Source organism: Rhamphochromis longiceps, linkage group LG4 (assembly GCF_057381845.1).
Source record: "Rhamphochromis longiceps isolate RC_006_pf linkage group LG4, R_longiceps_female_GT1.1, whole genome shotgun sequence".
Lineage (NCBI taxonomy): Eukaryota > Metazoa > Chordata > Actinopteri > Cichliformes > Cichlidae > Rhamphochromis > Rhamphochromis longiceps.
In genome coordinates this window covers 27,605,105-27,627,837 of record NC_140560.1, presented here as the reverse complement: position 1 = coordinate 27,627,837, position 22,733 = coordinate 27,605,105, and the positions used below count along the sequence as shown (strand labels likewise).

Sequence of the window (22,733 nt, the reverse complement as noted above, 5' to 3'; positions counted from 1 at the left end):
ACCACAGCTAGATTGTCTTTGATTCAAACTCTAAACAATTTGTGAGTCATGACTGCTTCTAAGATCATCACAGGCAAAAGTCTCATTAATAGTGATGGGACTTTGAAGCAAGGTTTTACATTAAAGTTTTATTTGCTGCCATTGTTTATGAGCGGAGATTATCCCTGTCTCAAAGAGAAGACATTTCCCATCACAACAGACTGTTACACAGTAATAATTTGTGGCACCATCAAACGGGCTCATCAGTTTTGTTAAAACTTTGATGAAATGAACTTCAGTAGCAACATTTTTCCTCCTTTGGCAGTGAATTAGGGCTGCCTCAAAGAAAATATCCACTCATGACTATTTATTGTATTTTATTGTATCCAGTCTTTTGAAATGCAAATGATTAAGCTTCTGATCTCAAATCTTGTTTGGAAAGAGTTTATTGAAAATAAACATGGCGATGTTTATTTTTATCCCATCTGATCCTGAGCAGAATGAGTTGGTATAGAGAAGAAATCAGCGATTAACTAAGCCATAACCTCTAAGGAAAACTGGAATAATAGAATAATATAAAAGACTTATAATCCAAACATTTCTTACCTTGAGTTCTGCTCTAAATTACCCGACATATGCGCAAGTTGTTTGAAAGATTAACAGTTTGAAGCAATTTTCCAGGTGCTTGACATTTTCAAAAAAAGATATTACTGTCTGAAAGTGTTCTTTAAAGGGGAAACATTTCCACTGGCACACCACTGCTACATTAGGAAGACATAAAGTGGTAGATTTATGTTTTAACAAGCCACTTTACATCCTAAAACTCTTCTTACCACAGATGGACCTTCACCCCTGAGACAAGAATGTCTAAACATTCCGTGTGTACATGTCTGAACACACAAACACTGTCATGCACAATATGCATGCGAAACCACACATCCAGATGGTCACAGACCTCTTGGGACTTTCAATTTCATTCTGTCTTTTTGAACAGACCAGAACATTTACTTAATGGGTAAGCTGCCATAGAAAGACACTCAGGATAGAGGAAAAGCGATCACTTACTGCAGATGATCCGGAAAATATTACATTCATTTCTTTCTTTCTGTTTTTGTTTGTTCCCTGTCTGTCTCATTGTCTGTGTTACCTCATGAGAAAGAGAGTACAACATTATGCAAGCATTAACCACTAAAAAATATTCAAAATAAATAAATAAACTGCTGTTTTATTTATAAAACACCTTAATTGCCCTTATGACCTTTCAGGATGAGGCCAGTGTTTAATTTGAGGCGATAACAATCTAAAATGCTTAAAGATAGACATAGCAAGGGAGGAATAAGACATACTCAAAGCTGTAAAACTGTATTAACCTCTCGGTGTTCCTCATCACCTCCTTCCCACCCTGGAGGTGACTGACAGATAGGATCAGCCTGAGCATCAGTCAGGACAGCTCTCTACCTCCTGTCACCCTGGCAAAAACATATGGTCTCCTGCAAACATCCACACTTAGACTGTCCGCCACTCACCATCACTCACAATCACAAGCCAACAATTCTGCATCCTTATACTTATGACTCTCCCACAAACATATGCATCATTCATGCTTCACTGAAACCTTGTTCTCACATGCGTATCTGTCTCCATCGTCTCTCTGTTAACACAACGTGGGCTCTTTTATTCTTACTCGCGTCTTCACACGTCTCTCTGAAACCTCTCTTCTGCTTCTTCACTTTCTCCCTCTGTCTGCTGCTGTGTCACTCTCTTTAATCTGTCACATTCTCGCTTTCTTTCTCACATTCACAACAGCATGCTCAAACAAAAACACTGCACACGCACTTGCAAATAAGCAAAAAGAATTGATACGCACGCTGACAATCCTTTCTGATGTGCCCCCTCTGGAGATGGTGGTTCCGTTGAGTCCCACCAGAGAGGGCAGAGTCTGAGACATCCAGTTGGTCACCATGGCCATGGTGCTGAGAACTGCCCCGATCTTTAGCATAGGAACGCTCATGTTTGCTTCCTGTGGGGCCCTGGCACAAATGGCCCAACAGCCAGCCCTGCCCTGCCCTGCCCTAGACCTCAGCTCCAGTCAACCCCACTCTGCCTCAGACAACCTAGCCAGGGAACCAGCCAGTCAGCTTGTGCCTGAGCCTGAGCAGCAGCAGCACTCCCCACAGCTGGTACAGCACAATTACTAGACCCACACACCACTGTTTCAGTCAAAGGGATGGGCAGAGGCTGGTTAGAGGAGAGCAGCTCACATCCAAAAGCACCACACTGGAGCCTTCCCTCTCAGAGTGACTGCCTTAGCTTCACCCTCTCCCTCCCTCCCCCACATTCTCGCTCTCATCTCTCTCTCCCTCTCTTTCCACCTCTCTCACTTCCTTACTCTCCTCTTAGCTCTCTCCCTCTCTCTCCCCTCCTCTCTTCCTCAAGATGCAGAGCTCCGCATTGGCTGCCTCTCCGTCTCATCCCCTCCCAATCAGCCCTTCCTCTGTTCTTTCCAGCCCTGTTTTGCATGCATGTATCCATTCTTTTTCCTTCCCCTCTCGTTCGCTGACATTTGCCTGTTCTTTTATGACTCACATCTTGATGTGTGCGCGCGTGCACTTATTTCTTAAGCAGAGAGATCTGAGACTGATTTCATAGGACTGATCTGTGCTCTATGTTAAGTGACATGTGAATGCCCAGGGCAACTGAGTGCAATGTTAGGCACAGGAGACCATCCTGCAGTTTCATCATCGTGTTTGTACTAAAGACAGGACTGAGAATGTAGACCGGTGGGTGTTTAGATTAAAAGGTTGGCTAGGGGCTCATCAGTGAATATGGGCAGGTGGTTTGGCAAAGTGGGAGACATGATGTGGGAGAGATGCAGGTGCTCCAACCCACGGCTGCTTCTGACAGCTCATCTTTCATTCTGCTTCATGACATATCCTAAATTAGCCTGTAGCTTGTACTTTTAAAGAATCAATGTCGGAGTGATAAGAAAAGTATCTAATGACACTAACTTCTTGATGCTCACTGTGTTAATTTACTCTGATGTTACGTCGTGTAATTGCAAACATCTGCAAGAGGACTGCTTTTTTTTTCCAACTTGGAATTTTGGCTTAAAGTTATAATAAACCTGCGTTTTCTCACTCATCCTGGTGCTGTGAGATGACCTGCTGAAAAAATGATGCTTAGATTACTTTTCAAGTAGCAGAGTTTTATTGTTGTGATCAAACAGAAGGTAAATCAGTATCAGATAGCTTACCAACTGTTTCTGTCTCATTTTACTGTCATTTCCCTTGGTGAAAGTCTGGTTTGAGCCTGTGTCAGGCCAGACATCCAGCATGTTCTGAAGTCTAGACCGATTTCGTGGAAACATTTTGTCTTTGAGATCATAGCTGCTTGAATTTTCCGCTCACCTCTACAATGGACCAGATGGAGCGGTATGAAAATTGAACCATGTCTCAAGCCTCTGCTCACAGCAATTACTGGAAAGTTATTTGACGACTGGCCGTGTCATTTTATGCCCTAAATGATGACAGAATGGCTTGCTCAGGCAAAACGGCCAGGTCATCCCCTTTTCTTGCCTTCTTCCTGGTCTGCTGACTTATTCATTTTGTCTGCCATGGCTGGGCTCCCTTTCTCAAGCAGTCACATTGGATGAATGATATGGGCTCTTCTGTGTGGGGTGTACAGTGAAGTGATAATCAGAAGAGACAGCTTTCTGAGCCCCATCCAAAACACGTCAGCCATCCTCAACTCACCTGCTATTGCCTAAGTCGTGCTTGTTTGTGCCCTACATGTGGCAACACTGACCCCTTGTGGTAGCCAGTGGAATTGTAAACAAGAGCCGTCAACATACAGCAGGTGATGGCCACTGCCTGTCGTTGTTATTGAGCAACACGGAATTTGTTGGCAGGTAGCTGTCACCTTATGAAAATTCTTCAAGGAGATATGAGGGTGAATGTGGCAGCACTGTTTAGAGTCACACTTTTCCATGTCTAACAGAGGTTTTAGTGAGAAAGGTAAAATGTAATGTGCATGATAGCACACGCACGCATTCACACGTGACCGCGCGCACATACACGTACATGCTTTCACCTGTTTCTTAAAAAGGTTATTCTAATGGAGCCCACGGGCATTTTAAAAATATACTCTTGTATTCATCTTTCATTATTAAATTAATAATATAACAGTTTGCTTCTTTTATGTTTTCTAACAAACCAGTTATATCTGTATATTTATCTCTGGATTATAATGTGCATATACAGGTCTCTAATGTAATTATATTTTTTAGAGCTGAGTCTTTTTGATTAGTTTCATTTTATTTCAGAAGGTTTTGTTCACATATGGAGGTTGAGGGAAGCAATATTTTACAAATTCCCTTACTGTTTGCTTCCTTGAACACATCATCTGTAAAGCATGCAGTATTGATCATATTCACAGGGTGGCAGCAAAGATTTAAGTATAGATACAGACATCTCTGAGTCTTTATTCCGTAATCAAATGAGCCAATCTTCTCAGGTTTCTCAAAGAAAAGCTGGTAACAAAGAAAGATGCCTGAGCGAAAAGGAAATTTAGGATGATGCTTAATATAGATATAGATATAGAGATCAAACATTCAATGTGCAGATGTGGCAACTAGAAGAAGTAAAATATATTTCACTTTGATTCGAAGAAAAAATCTATTTATTTGTTTTGTTCTTATTTTGTTTTTGCTTGTTTTTTTTGTTTGTTTTCTTTTTGTTTTTTTGTTTTTTTGTGGCTCCAATTTGTGCAGTTTGGCTGCTGAATAAGAGTTCAATAATGCATTATGCAATAGCAAGATAGCACAGAAAATGCTGAGAAAGTAAAAACACACACATTACTCTACACTTCCAAGGATGTTTTGACAGATTGCTGTTCCTAGCCCCTACTCAACAATTTCCATCATCAGAAAGACTGGCATCATGCCAATCTAAAGTAAAAACAAACTCTTATCCCCTCCTGTGAATGAAAATAAGGCAATACAGCTTCCGTTTTTCCACTATGTCATACTCAAAATTTCACAAAACATAAAAGGACATACACAGATAAAAGTAGTTATAATTTGTCTTTTTTTTAAAATCACAGACGCATCTTTGCATCAAGCTCAAGCTCTGAACTTTCTATTTTCAGATCTCAAAATAAACCAAATTGGTATCATTTAGGTCAGTTCAAAGAAAACTGTTATTTCCATCAGCTGTAATTTATATTTGGCAGCATGGCTCTCGTCTGCAACCAGCAGAATGAGAAATGTGGCATTAGGTACGTCAGATATGCCATAAAAGTTGGAGCTGTGGTGGTGGGTGGGCTGCAGAGTGGCCTGCAAATGCAGTAATGGTGAGAAGGCTAAAGCAACCTAAAGACCATGTCCTTTCTGAGATTTGCCAATTAGATGAGTAGAAGGGTATCAACTGAGCCTTCCGCTGGTGTAGGCTGACACAGGTCTATGGCTGAGCTGGATTTAATGGCCTGCCTGAACTATTGCTATGCTCAATTAAATAAAATGACCAGAGTTTTGATATAACCATCTACAGTCAGCAGCCATGAAGTATTCTGTACTAGTTATGTACTGCTCCAGCAATTAAACAGAGCCCCAGACATTGTCATATAATGTTCTCAGAAGTAATAGTCCAAATAGGTCAAACTAGCCAAAAAATAGTGTAGTCCTGTAAGGTTATTGTGATGGCTGCTTTGGTGTGCAGAACGGTACGACTGAAGTAGATTTGATATACATAACCTCAAACAGAGAAATGATTCATTCTAAGGAGCATATTTTTTTAGATGAAAGATTATGGCTGAATAAAAATGCATCAAGTTTCACATGGGAGGAGTTTTCTTAGCCCTCTATTTTCTACTAGCAGTGTACACAATTATGTATTCTTCAGTCTGATTTTTTTAGTGCCAGTAACAAAACCACATTGATTCCGTGCCTGCTAATTGTGCTGGTTAACAATATTGAAGGAGGCTCATGTAAGATCCAGCCTCATATCTTTTCCCCGACGTTTGACTTTTGCACATTTATCTTGCTTTTTGAAGCATCACTCAATCAAAGTCCGCTGCTGATAAGTGGTGCTTTAGCGGTTGCTGTATAGATCATGTTTCCACTGAGCTCTTTAAAATTCCTTTCACAGACTATGGGTCATATGCCATCTTTTGTGACTAGATGGACTAAATAAATGATGGCAAAAATGGGCGATGAGGACAATCTGTTATACTTCAAAGAATTCCAGCCTCTGCCAATCAACTGTCTAATCACAAAGTCTGTTGGCGGAACAAGCTTTTATTAAATATTAGCCAGAGAGGAAGTCAGCCATTTAACCTGTATTAATTTAATCCTTTTTGATTAATTTTCACTGCCATTCCATTCCATATCATTTTGACTCGAATAATTGGCCAGCATAATTTTCTGCATAACTCTGCTGTGTCATTGTCTGCAGTTTTTTGTCCCTCCCTTTTGTACTTCTTCACTGTAAATGTTATATAGCCTCTAAGAACCCTCACTGTCTCCCTTTTGTTTCTCTTTGCTTTTTGAATCAGAATCAGAAACTTTATTGTCATTGTCATGAGAACAACGAAATTAAGAATGGTCCCCGATCATTGCATCATCCCTAGCAATATCAAAATATAAATAAAACAATAAAATTCAATAAATAAAATAGATAGAATACTTAAAATACTAATAAGATATAACAGTAAAACATTCACATACATTCCCACACACATGCTTCAGACCGTGCATAGATTAACACAAGAGTGGCGTGATGGACATTTTTTTGTAGTATTCAGATGTGTTATTGCAGTTGGATAACAGCTGTGTTTGAGTCTATTAGTCCTTGCTCTGATTGCCCTGTACCGTCTGCCTGAGGGCAACAGTTCGAACAGGGAGTGGCCAGGATGTGAGGTGTCTTTTATGATGTTTTGGGCCTTTTTAAAACAGTGGGCGTTGTGTAGAACTTCCAGTGTGGGGAGAGGGCAGCCAGTGATCTTTTGGGCGGTGTTAATGATCCCTTGGAGTGCTTTCCTCTGAGCCCCTGTGCAGCTAGTGTACCAGATGCATATGCAGTAAGTTAGAACACTCTCAATGGTGGCTCTGTAGAAGGACACCAGCAGTCTCTGTGTGATGTTATTCCTCCTGAGAATTCTCAGGAAGTACAGTCTCTGTTGGGCCTTTTTCAGCAGCTCGGAGGTGTTCACACTCCAGGAAAGGTTCTCCTCTATATTGACTCCCAGGAAGCGGAAGCTTGCCACCCTTTCTACACAGTCCCCATTTATGAATAGTGGTTGGATCTCTGCCTTTTTCCTTCTGAAGTCTATTATGAGTTCTTTGGTTTTTGAAGTGTTGAGGAGGAGGTTATTGGCCTTACACCATGACGTCAGCTGCTCCACCTCGTCTCTGTACGTAGACTCGTCTCCCTTGGAAATGAGCCCCACCACTGTGGTGTCATCTGCAAATTTCACAAAGATGTTGCTGTGGTGGCGAGGAGTGCAGTCGTGTGTGTAGAGAGAGTAGAGCAGTGGACTGAGCACACAGCCCTGGGGTGAGCCAGTGCTGAGACTCAGGGCTGAGGATGTGTGATGGCCAACTCTGATGAGCAATGAGAAAAGATGCACATGATGTTTAACTCTTGTTCTGGCAATACATACATTACTGTGGAGGGATGCATGTTGCGAAGCTTTGCAGCACAGTCACACCAACATGGCCTTGTGTTGTTATTATAAACATCTAAAAAAAGGCCATTCTGCTCTTGCCTGTGGGTGTGGATATAAAGGGCATTTTTAATCAGTTCAAATGGTGAAGCTGCCCTCCAACTACAGAAATGGAAACACTTGTGCACACCCATGGGTGGCAGTAGAGCGCTACAAAGTCCAGAGGCTATAGGGACAAGCTTTGGGTGAGACTACAATACTAGGGAACAGAAAGCACCAAGCACAAGCAACATTGTCACCAAGCATAAATACACAGCCAGCTACAGATTCACAGCTAAAACACAGAACCAAATTACACCTCAGCTAATTACACAGACCTCTATCATCATGATGCAGAACTGTTATGACTGAAGTAGCAAGGCTTCGCAGAAATAAAGCCCCCGCCTGAGCGCTGAACGATAGCGGAGTCATCTGGCTCTAAGAATACTGGCTATTTTTCTGAGTCATAATTCATTAATTAGCTGATGGACACGGAGGCCCACTTCCTTCTAAATGTATCAAGATCAAAATCAGCTTAAACAAAGTGTGACCTCATTACCATGGCAACTATTTAAATCCCGTAAATAGGTTGTACCCCAAGGTTCAGGCCAACAGACACACTGGTATTTGCAACATGGAATGATTAATCTATTAATTGCTCCTGCAGGCCTCTGATTAAGGAAATTCATCTGGCGTTTTACATTTTACAGTAGTGACAGAGACCATGTGAGGACTGTATACACAATTCAAGACTTGCGTGCATAAAGTACAGAGGACACGCCCTTTTCTGAAGAATATGGTCAATAATTCAAGTAGTGAACAATCATCTGACCGCAGAGATGACTGACGATGATGAGTATGAATAATGACAGGATATATGACGCTTGCATTCAGACCTTGCATGGGAGTCTGTTAATCTTGAACTTGCATCAGGGTAACTTTTAAGCTTAATTAATCTGATGACAATTAGGTAACCTTAGGTACATACTGCCCGTGAGAGCTACAGTACAGCCCATTTGTTATGTTCCTCCTACGTTTCGATTTAAGTGTGGGTGTGTTCACATATGCATGCCGAGTTTTGCCTGTGTATGTCAAGGCTTTTTCACATTTGTGTCCACTTCCATGAGCAACAGCACTTTTTCTCCACTGAGCTGTGAATTTTTCTGCATTACCCTTTTATGGTGCTTGCGTGACAGTCCTGGTTAAGCTGTGCAATGCGGGTTAAAGTAAAATAAAACAAGGAACGTGACAGCATTAGCGTCAGGCTAAAAGCGCTTAGCTAAAATAAAAGTCATGAACAGGTGAGAATTTGTTCTTCTCACCTGTGGTGTAGGAATATGTAGTAAAGGAAATTAATTTGGTTAGTGTGTCTGCATGGCTATATTGACACCAACACAATACCTTACTGCTGAGCTTATTTACTGTCTTTACAATATAGCCCATAAATCCCATCTAATCAAATCACAATGAAAGCAAGAAGATCCATCCACAGACAAAGCAAGACTGAAGATTGAATACACATATCAGGCTCCTGAACCTCTAATATTCTCGACTGAGCTCACAGAATGGTCAAACTTACAGTAAGATTTCAAGAACTATTGTGCAGAGAGTGAGTAAAGCATTTAAATCCAAGCCAAACTCGCAGACAGTATTTCTCTTTTACCCAGCACACATGACATGAAAAAAAAACAATCTTGTATAATATACCGGGTAGCTTTCTGAATATACTGCTGGAACATGCATTCAAATTTATTCACAGAAGAACTGATTGCTCCTGATTGCTCCCTTGATTACAATCCTAACTGTCTATGGGGGGTTGTACAGTATTATTTGTAGGATACGATAAGCTGTATGTGTTTGGTTGAATCTTAGATAGCTCAATCAGGCACAAGCAGGGTGCCACGTTTTGCTTTGGGCTTGGAAAAAGAAAAGCCTTGATCAAACCAATACACAAGGACTACATGTGGCAATCAGCAGCAATGCATTCTGCAGCCCAGCATGGCTCTATGTTCTGCTCCTTCTCGTGCCCTCATCACCAGCTGAATGTGACTCAGTGCAGCCCTTCCTGAGGCTTGATACGCCCAGTTAAATTGACCCCCTCCCCACCCAGACACACACACAGAGCCACTGCACATATGTAGATGCGTGCAGACATGCATTGACACTTACAGATACTGTAATACTGTAGTCATTTTCTGGATATGTGACCTGTTTACCAATGTCCCACACACCAGACCAACAGCAGAGCCCATGCCACATATTGACCTTTTCTCCCAGCTAATCATTGATTCTCTGTAACATAGCGAAAGCTATTACTGTAAATGGAGTAATTACTGACAGCAATTTGGAAGTCTTCTTCACAACAGAAAGGTAACAAAAGCTCAAAGAAATCCTCCTAATTGAGACAGCCCCCCCATAGCTACCTGCCTCTTCAAAACAGCCTTTACTGAACTTACAAAATGATTTTTTTCATCCAGATTTTAACTTGTCTTATTCCGAGTGTTAGAAACCCTCAGATATTGAATCACTTTAAGACATTTCAGTTGATAAAATACATGTAATTGACATAACATTTACAAATCTCTATATACAATTTTGCTGTTTAGTCTTAAGAGCATTTTCAAATCTGCTTTAGCATGCAGCATAAGTGCTATTCCACCATCTTATCACTTTACTTTCAAACTGCTTTGTTTCATTAATGTTCTGTTCATGTGTGTTTGCAGTAGAGCTGGTAGCTATTCTTAGATAGCATGTATCTAGTACCTTGTTAGATGACCAAAGAGACAGCCAGTGGACAAAGTGGCTGTGTTTGGTCTTTGTCTGAGTCATTGTTTACAAATGTCACCAAGTCACAAAGTGAAGGTATCACAGTGATTAGCTAAGCACAGTGGTCGGCTACACAAAAGGAAAGTAAGCCAAAGATAAATCTGGAAACAGACAAAAAGGTTATAAAGGAAACTGTGATGCTAATAAGAGGCAGAGAGAAAGACAGCAAGACAAGGAGAAGGGTGTAAGATGTATTTTGAAGCTCCCTGAGGTAATGAATTTACATCTTTGTCGGTTTTCTGCCATGTCTGCAACAGTGAAACTAACAGGACCAGAGAGGAGTGGTGAGGTCTTGCCAATTGTACTTTGGTTTGCTGAGAGATTGCAACAGTCAGATACTAAAAAAAGAAAAAAACATGCTTGACATAGACAAGGAGCAAACAATGACCAGAACCTAACAGCTATGTACCGTATATTAGTAATTAAGGGACAGAACCAGCCTGCAGTCTTGTGTCCAACCTCTTTGTCAGAGCTCACATTGAAGCCTCCATTTGTATCCTCTGTCTTCAGGTCATTAATGCTCACAGAAGCTGTAACATTTAATTAGGGAGACATTATTAGTACAACACAGGCCCAGTGTGCAGCAGAGAGAAATCCCCAAACAGCCCCTAACTGAATATTACATTTACAGCCACATGGAATTATGAGGGTAAAGGTTAGCAGAAACTTGTAGATAAACAAATTAGCTTGTCACTTTATACTTTTTTGAGTTGGGAAGAAAAAGCCTGAAAAAAAAGGCTTATTAGAATAAACAGTCCTGTAATAGCCTGTGTTCTTCCTTTGCCTTCCTCCAACTCCCTGCCGATTTCAGCCATATACTATAATCTGCAGTGTCTGTGCTGCACATCAAAATGAGGAGCCACTGATCCATTCAGTGATTACACAAACAAACAGACAGGAAAATATCAGCAAACTGCAATGCGGTGCAAAAATGAGAAGTTTGTACAAATATTATAAAGCGGTAATATTGTGTGGAGTTAGTCAAGTGTGAGATGAGAAGATTGGGTGAGTTAAGTGAGTGGGGAGGTGATAGTGGGAGGAGGGTGGATAGGCCCTAATGGTAAAGAGTAGTTATAACGTCTTCTGCTATACCACATGGGACATTAGTCTGGATCTCTCAGCAACAGATGTAATGTTTAGCAGTTACAAAGCCGTAAACTAATAACTGTAGTAGCATTTGCTATGTTACTGTCTCTAGTCAGTTCTTCTTCAAACATATGAATTACACTGCAGGATTTATGTGAGTTTGTCTGTGTGCTAAACAAAGACAAGCAGCTTTGTGGATTTGTCTGCAGAAATTCTGTTGATGCAAGATGTTGTACAGCCTGCGTTTCACAATGAAGGCACTGCAAGATCTGCAGTGCAACTCGTGAGCGAATGTCTGCGTTCAGATAAGATAAGAGAAAGGTCATTCTTTGCACTAATATTTCATGCAGCACCAAGCACCACCTTTCTTTGCTAATCAATAACATAATTACTTTCATTGGTGGTCTTTAGGACATGGCAGTCTCCTATACTGCTCGATCCTCATTGGACAAACCATTGTTGACTTTTAGCTGATTGCCATGGGTAAAATGCATTCAAAATAAGATCTACCCTTTAAACAAAGGAGTTTCTAATAACAGGGAAAAGAATTCTGGTGATATTTTTTCTCCTCATAGACTAAATCATTCATTTAAATTTTAACGACACCCGTGCAAGGACCCACATCTGAACAACAACTGAGTGTTTGTGTCATTTTGAAAAGGAAAGACTTATGATTAAAGATGGCCCTTCCGAGATGCAGTCAATAATAATTACATTTTCTAATTTCCTTGATAATTTCCACTTATAAGCAGTTACCAAAATCCAAATCCTTTATGCTTAGATTTTTTTTTCCTCATTTTAAATGACCTCTTAATTCATCAAACTATGTATGGGCACAAATCGGTTAGTTTTACTTTGAAAGGAGTCCCACAGTTCACACGTAATACCCTCCTTCTGGGCTGTTTGGAAAAGTTTAGCCCTGATTTTAAGTATGGCAGCTGCAGATATTGATCCTGACATGCCAAGTAGAAAAATGTGGATGACATGTGAGATGTATTCTTCTGTGAAGATACTTGCACCAGCTCATTGCAAGCTGTTACTCTCACTGAGAAGAGTAAGAGATGAGAGCTGGGCCGAGAGGGCCGGTAGCCTGAGGCACTAAGGCGTAAAGAGAGAGACCTCTCCTGAATACCTATTCATCACATCACCATTAGTGTGGCTAAAGCACTCAGCTCTGCTGCTCATACCATATAACAAGAAATACTGCATTAGATCCCATTTCATAGTTTGACATGACTATCACTGCTGCCTGATACACAGCAGTACTTCAACCTGCTTGCTTTTCTCACCTTGTTATGCAACGAGATACAGACATAGTTATCATGCAGCTCATCTACACACACACACACACACACACACACACACACACACACACACACACACACACACACACACACATAAACTCAAAAGTAGACAAACAAGTGTGGACTCTAATCATCATGAGAGCAGGTTTTTATCAGAGCATGGCGCCTTTTTTTCCCTCCTCCAACAAAAATGCCACTCTACATCACATTCTTGTCGCATCTTGTCTGTCAACACTCATCCTGCTGCTTCCTGTGCCTCCCCCTCCCAAGCGACAGGATGCACATGTCATTGTTTTGTCATGGTCATGGCCGTATTGATTAAGCGATGTGAAGCTAATTAAAGACAATCTGCAAAAGAGTGTCGTTGCCAGTGAGGGGAATAAAATCACAATGACAAAGTGGTAGGCCTCTAATTATTATTCTCTTCTCGTTCAAGATGCGAGAGATAAAAACCCTGCAGACACAGTCGTAAGGCTCCCTCTGACTATTTCTCCTTCTGTCCCTGCTCACAATCTGAGTTTTCATTTTCAGTAACTCTACTCTGTCTTTCACTGTCTTTTCAGTTTCTCTCTCTCTCTTTCTATCACACACTCACTTACCAGCCATGCTGCCCTGCTCGGCTACTCCACTGGGCACTAATTCAAACTCAGTTCACATCCTTTCACTTTGTACTGATACTGCCCACCAAACCTGATCAACACAGCAGCTTTAGTTCACAGCATCTGTCCACAGTGTGTGTGCCTGTGTGGCAAAAACGTATGCATGCACACTATATGGTCTCGGTTATAGTGGATTAGCTTTTGGAACTACACTTTTTCCTACACACACACACACACACACACACACACACACACACACACACACACACACACACACACACACACACACACACACACACACACACACACAGAGTAGCTTTAATATAATTTAGATGCAATATGCATACGCATTTCCAAGAGTATTGCTAAGGGACAAGAGGGGGGAAAGGATGCTTTCTTTTCAGTACTTGAAGTACATTTTGTCCTTTGTGCAGGATATCTTCGTGTTTCTGAGACTGCCATTTTTTTTTTTTTTAAATAATAATAATAATAATAATAATGGATTGGATTTATATAGCGCTTTTCAAGGCACCCAAAGAAAAAGATGAAAACATTTTTGTTATGAAAAGTTGCTTTGCTCTAACAGGCTTATCTAAACCTGAGCTTTCTAATCTAGCATTGTGTTATCCATGACCCTACTTATTTCAGGACATTCAGCAGTGTCATGAAATAAACCAATGTCCTGTGCATATCATAGTTCTTGGTTAATATATATTCATGTGTTGGTTTTTAGCTGCATCATGGTCTCTACTTCCAGATGTTGCATTCACATCCAGTACTGCGCACTAATGTGTCCATGTATGTTTTATAGAGTTGGAGAAATCCTGGGGGTTTAGGCTCAGCTATCATAATGTAATGCAAGCTGGAGTTCCTTCCACTGGATCATCTTGTTATCGCCCCCTCTCCGGCATGTAGTGTCTTTATCAAAGGACCTTTCTACCTTGCTCACCGTGGGGCTGCAAAGAGCAGCATTGCCAGCCTGCTTGATATGCAGCAGTGTCTGGTCGCTGCTGAGCTCCCACGCCTCCCTGACTGGAGCCTTTAAGCCCTGGCGCAGTCAGAGAAAGTGAGTCTCCCTCATCAATGGCCCTACTGAGTGGCTGTGACAGTGCCACGTGGAAAACACATCGATTAAATGGTTCCTCTTGCCTTCTACTTCCTCCTCTACTGTGCTGTATAGCTCTCATCCTTCATTACCCAAAATGATCACCCTGCAATTGAGTTAGCTTTCAACATGGGAGGCAATGCTGTCACAGTCACACATGGCGGCGAGCAGACGATTCGATGGAACAAAGGTAGCAGGGATCACGAGAAGTAGAAGCAGGAAGAGATGAAAAACTGAGGAGATGAAAGGGAAATGAGAGAGAAGACGAAGGATAGCACAGTTTGAGCAATTCAACCAACATTTACTCTGTCACTTGTTTATCACCCCTCATTTAGTGTCAGTTACTGCTACAGCTCTCTGCTTCATACGATGGATGTCAGCAATTAACTAGGACGTTCAAAAGGAAAACAAAATCCACGACTGAGAATCTGACGTGAAAACCAACCGCTTTTAAAAGAAACAAGTTTGTATGTTGCCTAACGATATGAGCGAGCAGGTAGAGGCACAATCTGTGACTGGTGTTTTTGAATGCACAACGCTCCTTGATGTGTTTCTTCCAATAAAAGTGAAGAAATGTAAAGAGCAACGTTCAAGTAGCAGCTTGCCCAATCTGCTCAGTCTTATGAAAGCTTTTGTATCAGAGCGGGAAGAGGAGCTCTAGGCGCAACAGCCATATTTATATTCCAATCTTCTACACAGAAACCCACATTGCCAGGCTCATAAAAGATTCATCGAGCAGGGGAAAGCAAGGTCGTACAGAGAGCTGGTCAGGAGGTGCCTACTGCAATGCAAAAAAATAAATAATTTTTTTTTAAAAAGAGCCGATTGGCACACACAAACCCACACTCACGTACACCCCAAAACACTGGGTCACTCCCATAGTGACTGTTACTAGGGCTACATGTGTTGTTATCCTTATTACAGGCAGCTGTGTGTTCAGCACTGACCAAATGATCAAGCACGTCTGTGCACTAATTAGCATCTGTCACTTAGACCATGCACTTCAGCAGCCTTAATAGCTTTAGCCACGTTTGTTTGAATCGATTCTGTGAATTGTCTGGCTCTTTGTCTACTGTGGATCCGATTGCTGACATGCTTGGAAACTAGAGCACAAAGGCGAGAGAGAAAAGGAGACAAAGACAATGTGTATTTGCGAGAAGAAAGAGTGTGCGTAGAGGTGCATGTGTGTCTGTGCTGGGTGTTGTCAGAGAAATGTCACTCTTGCTTAGAGTCACAGACATAAACCTCTGGGAGTCCTGCACCCTCGAGCACACTCACACAGAAGGAAAGAGAGAAAGTGGGGTAGAGAATGCGATATAGGGATGATATTCATCCCACCAGTCAAGCCGATGCTTCTATACTCTGTCGACAGGAAGCATACAAATAACATCCTATGCGTTATATTAGCAGCCAGAATGTTTTGAGAAATTATTTATGCATGAGTCAAACATTGTAAATGCTATAGAAGAGAGATCAGGAGTCAAGGAGGGGGACATAATTTCAAAATATTTTTTAGGTCTCCTGTATGATTTTTTTTTTTTAATCATCCAGTTATTGCTGGTTAAATGTCAGGTTAACCAACCATTTATGTAGAAATGACAAAGCTAAGCTTTCTAATAGTGATTGCAATCTGTCCTCCAGTCAGACAGCTTGGTCCATGTGAATTCTAATGGTTGTTATACGACAGCAGGCTGCTGGATTTTCAACACGACAGAAAACAGCAATAGAGGTCATTTAGGGCCCACACATGCCTTGAGCAAATGTAGTGGACAGTTTGTGACTCGGAATGAGTAAGCGGTCATTTAAAGTGAAACTAAACTGTAATGTTCTATTTGATGCTGGCAAGCCCCTTTTCAAGTAATATTTAAATGTCTGCCAAGTGTGTTGAAGGTTTTACAAAACCTATTTTTTGGTTTGGCAATTGCAAAAGCAAACAAAACAAACACATAACCTATGTAAAAAGGTTATTCCATATGAAGAGGTATGGCCAAGCTTGTGCTAGCTCTACCTCTGGAGGCAATCATGACAGGGAGGCAGTATTAGTCTGAGAGTCAGGCCACTGACCTCACATGCTTCTCTACTCAGCAGTGCACCCGTTAACCAATTACCATGCAGACCACTGCCTGCCTGTGAGGCTCATCCAAGGCACCGCAGTAGTAAAATCAGCTACCCGTTTCACTTTGTCATTGAGACACACCTCAAATAAACTCCCCAGCATCATCAGAACCTAAGTCACCCAGGAGTGAGTTGCGAACAAAGTGATGAAGAGCAGGTAAATCATCATTAAGAACTCAAAAAGCACAATAACCTTCCTTTATCTGTCCCTGCACAGTACTACTTGATCTAAATATAACCGGCATCATTCACAGCTGTCCCAACTTTCAACTTTAATTTTACAACTCATTTGCTCATAGTGGGGTCATCTAATTGCTGGGGTTTTTTATTGTGGGGTCTTTACCTTACAATGGAAACTGAGTCAAACTGAATTTAAGTTTTTTAAAAAAAAAAAAAGTCTTACAGCAAAAAAAATAACCTCTTCAAGTCCTGATTTCCGTTCTTAGTCGTGAATCCATACAGTGTCGGTGCTTGTGAAGATTATTTGTCCCTGCAAACGCGATCACACACACATAAAAACGCCTCTGATGATTAAGCAGCAGGCTACATGAAAGCACATCAAACATTAAGATGAGGGAGTGAACAGTGGACAGCACAAAGGCTCGATAGCTCTCAGTGCATCAGCCCCTTTCTTAAGCAGTATCTCTTTTATAAAACAAATCTCTCACACAATGTGGTATCATTATCGTGCCCTAATTCAGGCCCTACCCTAATCAGTCATGACACAAGCACATACTACTCAATCTCTCCAAGCAGCAGTGAATCAGATATAACGCAACCTCATTATCTGTGGCTGATTGTGAAGCAGCACCTTTGTATATTGATGGGGAGCGCATGAAAGTGGATGCACAGAGGCTAATATAACCCTGCCTGCTCACTTACTCACCCACATCATGCTAAACATGATTGCTTCTGAGTCACAGGCAACACAGGTATTAGTTCACATAGGTAATTATGTGGTGTTTTATTCAAGAAACAGATGAAATTTACAGTAAACTTACATATTGTTGCCATGTAACGCAAAATATGTCTTTAAAACCACATTTTTTAGCAGTGAGTCAATTGACTCATCAGTTATGTGTAAGCTACACCAATACTATGTAATGCTCTTGGCGTATGAAGATATATCTTTGTTGCTGCTTGACCTTCTAATTACATGGGCTTGTGTGGTCATGCAGTGTTAATAATTCGTTCAAGCTCTGGAGCTGTCTAGTCCAGCAAGGTGATTTTATCAGCTGTGTCTTTGCCTCTCGCTGGCAGATTTACACCCATGCTCCTGCAGCTTTTCATTTGTTTAATTCTCTAGTTGGAGGTTATGATGCGGCTTGGCAGAGCACACTCAGTCCAGCGTGCTACTTAGTGTCCTTCTTCCTGGAAAACATAGATTCACATCTCTATTCTTAGAACATTATCCAGCTACACGTCTGTTTTCTCAACATTTATATAAACCTTTGCCTAGTGGGTTCTCTGATAATAATGGCAGTGGGAGAATTTCTATAAAGAAATATTTCTGACATACAATTTTTTTCTCTTAGATTTCTACTGTAATAGGCTTTTGGTGTGGAGACGAGGATGAACATTTAACATGGCTCTGTCACGTTCGTGTCTAGGGAAGGGTTTTTATTATGATCATGTAGCTTTGCTCTCATTCAGCTGGCACCAGGCAAAGCCATTTTTTTCCAAAGGGTCAATGCCAGGGTGGTGGATTATTTAAAACTGTCTCATGTGGACATTCGCCAACCAAGCTTTTTGTCCTGTCTGACTCTGAATGAACAAAGGTCTGTCCTTTTTGTCCTCACATGTAGAAGCACTGTAAACAGCTTTACATTAGGTCAGCTTACAGCATTATCGTTACTGTTTTTTGCACTTGTGTTACTAAAAGCATCTAGATTCTCTGACACTTATGCTGCATCGCTAAACTACTGTATAATTAGCTGAATGTAAATAAACGGAATGTTTGTGCCAAATGATGTTTTAAACAGCAGCCTGATTTACAAGTGCTTGTTCTGTTACACTGCTCGCCTTTCAGCTATAAATTGGCCCTGGCTGGGCAAGTTCCTCCTACAATCATGACACCAAACTAGAATGAGGAAACAAAATTTAACAAGGTCTTACAGGGTAGTATTTTCAAATTGGTTGTTTATCATGATCACTGGCGACAGAAGGGATCAAGAAAATTACTGAAGAATCTAGCCAATTGCTTACACAGGCTCCTGTCTCCCTCTTTGAGAACAACAAGGATTTCTCCCCCAATGCACTTTGTGTCTCAACGGCAAAACACCAAAGCAAGTGTTCATTTCCATCAGTCTCAACCACACTATTATCGGCAGGCTTCAAGGTGAGGAATCTTAAACCAATAAAGGCATTTCTCTGGCACTCACTCACTCGTCTGGGATAGAAGCGTTTGTATTTATTTATTTATTTATCAATTTATTTATTTTCCTTGCCCCCAAAGCCTAAGAGAGAAAGTACACGAACCAATCACTACGCCTTAACCAGTAATTGTGCCGCTCTAGAAAATGAAACAAATAAATCATTTGTTTAATTGGAACAAAATACACATTACATCCCCATCAGGCCCCTTGCATGCTTTTTAAAAGAGCTTGATTGTCGAGCAGGAATATAGTATTCTTCTCAAGTCTTTGATTGTAACATTAAAGTTATATCTATTGATGAAGAAGTCACCTTATTATTTATCTTTATTTCAATTCAATAATTCATTATTTTTAATGTATTACATTAGAGTAATTTTCCAAGCTGCAATACATTACACTCCCTATCTTGTTAATGATGAAACAAACAAAGTATACAATACATGCAGTATCACATATTGATGTAAATCCTAGCTCTTGATTGAGTTTACCTGCATTCTGTCATGCGTCACTTGGTGTGCACATTATAGCAAGACATCTGTGCCAAGGTCAAACAGGTGCCCATTTATATCAGTGGCACTAAGGACCCCTGGGCTTTATGGGCACTTAACAAACACACGCAGTGAACGAACAAGTGCATCTGTCTCATTAAAGCTGTCTAAATATTTCATAAAAGCCTGTGTTGAAACTGTGACTGAAGCTTACTGTGGATATGAGCTCTGCTGGAGTGTTATCCCCGTTGCAGTACATATGCAAGAATTCATCAATACTTTATGTTTGCAATGCAATCTTAAGACGATGGGTGGTGTCATATTTTCTTTCAAACCGTTCAATATTTAATGTAAACACTTACAACAAATTGTCCCCCAAAGGCAGCTACTATATAAATCCACTGAAGAAGAGGTTGAGATATAAAACTGTATCATCAGTTACGTTGTCAGGATCACATTTGCAAGTGTTTACCATTTATTGAAGTGCATCTGTGATGCCGTGTGAGTATTTGTTGAACAGAGAAAGTTGTGTAATTTACAAATTTCCTCCAATTTTGGCCAATTTTTTTGGTTTGGATTAGAATATATCAGTTTTTACTCCATAATTAAGCATCAGGGAAGTTTATTCATGCTGGGGTTGTGCTTGAAAATAAATTAGAGTTTTGCACGTTGTTACCACTCTAGGAGTTACACACAGTTCTCCTCTAATACCAGCTGTGCTGTACATGATTTATTTTAAATCTACCAAACAGGTGTATGGCACATCTACTCATCTCCTATAAATTGAAAACGCACAACAGCTTTCCCTCCTTTTACAGGTCAATTGTAATTGTTTACTCGGCTGGTAAACATAAATGAGTGATGTATGGCTAATGCAAATGCAATGCGAAATATTAGTGAATCTGAACAGTTCCAACAATATACTGCATTTTACAATGATAATCGACAGCTAAATGGAGTAACAGGCTGTGCTCATGTTTGAGATGAAAAGTCCATTAGTTTAACAGTATACATTTACTGCAAATACCTAAAGAGCCATTCTGAAAAAGAAATGCAATCGAAGACAATGTAATAGAGAGCTGATGCAATTCTATTGTCCATGAGTGACGGCCATATTATTCACTGTTATTTTTCATACCATTTTAACGTCGAGTATTTCACTGACCTTGTAAATGCACATATATTCCGTGTCATTTGATCTTTGGTGTTATATCTGCAAGACCCTGAGGCCTCTAGATGGCCTTTGCCAAATGGTGATACTCACCTCCAACGTATAAGGAGGCGCTGTCTTCGGTGCTAAATTGACTCAGGCGCGACACAGCGCTCTCCACGGTCCTGAATATAGCTTGGTTTGTTATTAAAGGTATAAACAGCGCTGACCTACAAGGACCATTGGCTAGTTTGTGTGATCCTAGTAAATGTGGAGAATTGTAGCTGGCTTCTCTGTAGACGTTACACTTTCTAATCCATCTGAGTTATGCTCATCACTGCACGTATGTTGACCAGCTGAACCCCTGCAAGTTCAAATGCTCTTGCCTTGGCCGAAAGCTTTTCTGGGTCAAATGATTTACCGTCCTTCACTTTAATTTACAACTGTCACATCAAAGCTCGTCATTTTTCCAAACGGGCACGGCTTTTCTCGAGTGTCATACACGAGAGCACGCCACACAAGCAGGCACACATCCCCAGAAACTACAACCATTTGTTGGCGCTGGTTTGGTACAGTATAGTAATTACTCATGTCTTGCATTCACGGCCACAAATCACACTTCGTTGCGTGACGCTTAAACAGCGCAATATCTGATTCTCGGTGAGCCCCGGGACCCCTCTGTCACTGATGTAGAGGTTGATAGGAAGATCTGTAAACAACGACCTCCAGGGCATCAAAAGCATCAGAGCGCCGACAAATCAATTACTATACTGTCAGAGGAAGATGGTACTTTATGTATTCTTACCATTCCCTTAAGGCAGTGACCATAAATTGCATGACGATATTCTTTTTTTTAATGTGTAAGGGCTCTAGTTTACGTGGATATGCCATCGACTGTTACAGCCCTTCTTATTGTTATGCTTGAACTTTCTCTCTATGTTTCAGTAGCATGATAGATTGCAGACTGAACTGCGATATTTTCGGATTAATAGGTCTTCGCAGTCGTTTAACATATTTTACCTTCTTTGAAATTGCGATGTTGTTCCAATCAAAGCGTTGGTTCACAGGTATAATGTCAATTTTGAGATTCGTAAATAGGTCCTTCAGGAACTTTTGAGCAATGCTTATTCATCGTATACATGCGTCCTTACCTCACCGGGCATGACAGCTAACATCACAAGTAGGAACATGGCACTGAAGAGATGCATTCTTGTCGAAATGTTCGCGTCCCAGCCGACACCGGTTCCGGCAGCTGTTCCTCCGTGTTTTTTTTTTTAATCGTTACTGGGGCGGTTTCTTCACATACAGAGGGATTCCTTCAATGCTGTATCGGCTGTGCGCCACCAGCCTCATCACCGGGACGCAAGGCAGCCCTATGTGGTTCGGTAAAGCAACCAGTCGCGTGTCTTTTGTGGAGCATAGACAGTTTTGCGGGAAGCGAACGCTGAACCTCCTATCTCTGAGAAGGAGAGAAAGGAGGTGAGAGAGAGAAAGAGAGAGAGCGAAATAGAGCGCAAACTCCTGAGATGCTGTAATGAGTCAAAGTGAACAGACAGCGGTCCCCTCCGTCCTGCAAAATAACTGCGACTGAGCAAAAGGAGCTTGGGGGGTGGGGGACCAGAGGTTGGAAGGTGACTGCTGTGCTTGCAAGGTGCCGACACTAGGAGCAGCACGTCTACGTGCCACGAGTCCAGAGAACGAAGTACCACTCTTTGATGCAGCCGAGGTTGGCTGTGCACCTGTGTGTGTGTGTGTGTGTGTGTGTGTGTGTGTGTGTGTGTGTGTGTGTGTGTGTGTGTGTGTGTGTGTGTGTGTGTGTGTAATAGATAGATAGATAGATAGATAGATAGATAGATAGATAGATAGATAGATAGATAGATAGATAGATAGATAGGTCCTTAAGAATCCGACATTTAGCATTAATGTCTTCCTGCTCATTATGATTGATAGGTAGAAAGGCTGTTAGATCAACATTAATACCATCAATTCAGCTCTGACGTATATCCAA

At 41.1% G+C, this 22,733-nt stretch overlaps 1 protein-coding gene across 2 annotated transcripts in view; it reads right to left on the bottom strand.

The window, feature by feature from the left end:
- olfm2a (olfactomedin 2a) overlaps positions 1–22,298 on the bottom strand; it is a 42,175-nt gene extending 19,877 nt beyond the window's left edge. Inside the window, exon 1 of one of the 2 annotated variants that reach the window (XM_085404249.1) lies at positions 21,877–22,298. In XM_085404249.1, coding sequence (XP_085260375.1) covers positions 21,877–21,933 — 57 coding nt within the window. In that variant the 5' untranslated portion in view covers positions 21,934–22,298. Of the gene's footprint in view, positions 1–1,846; positions 2,298–21,876 lie in introns of those variants that run through there. The other variant, XM_085404248.1, reaches the window with a different exon arrangement.
- Between the last annotated feature and the right edge of the window lie 435 nt (positions 22,299–22,733).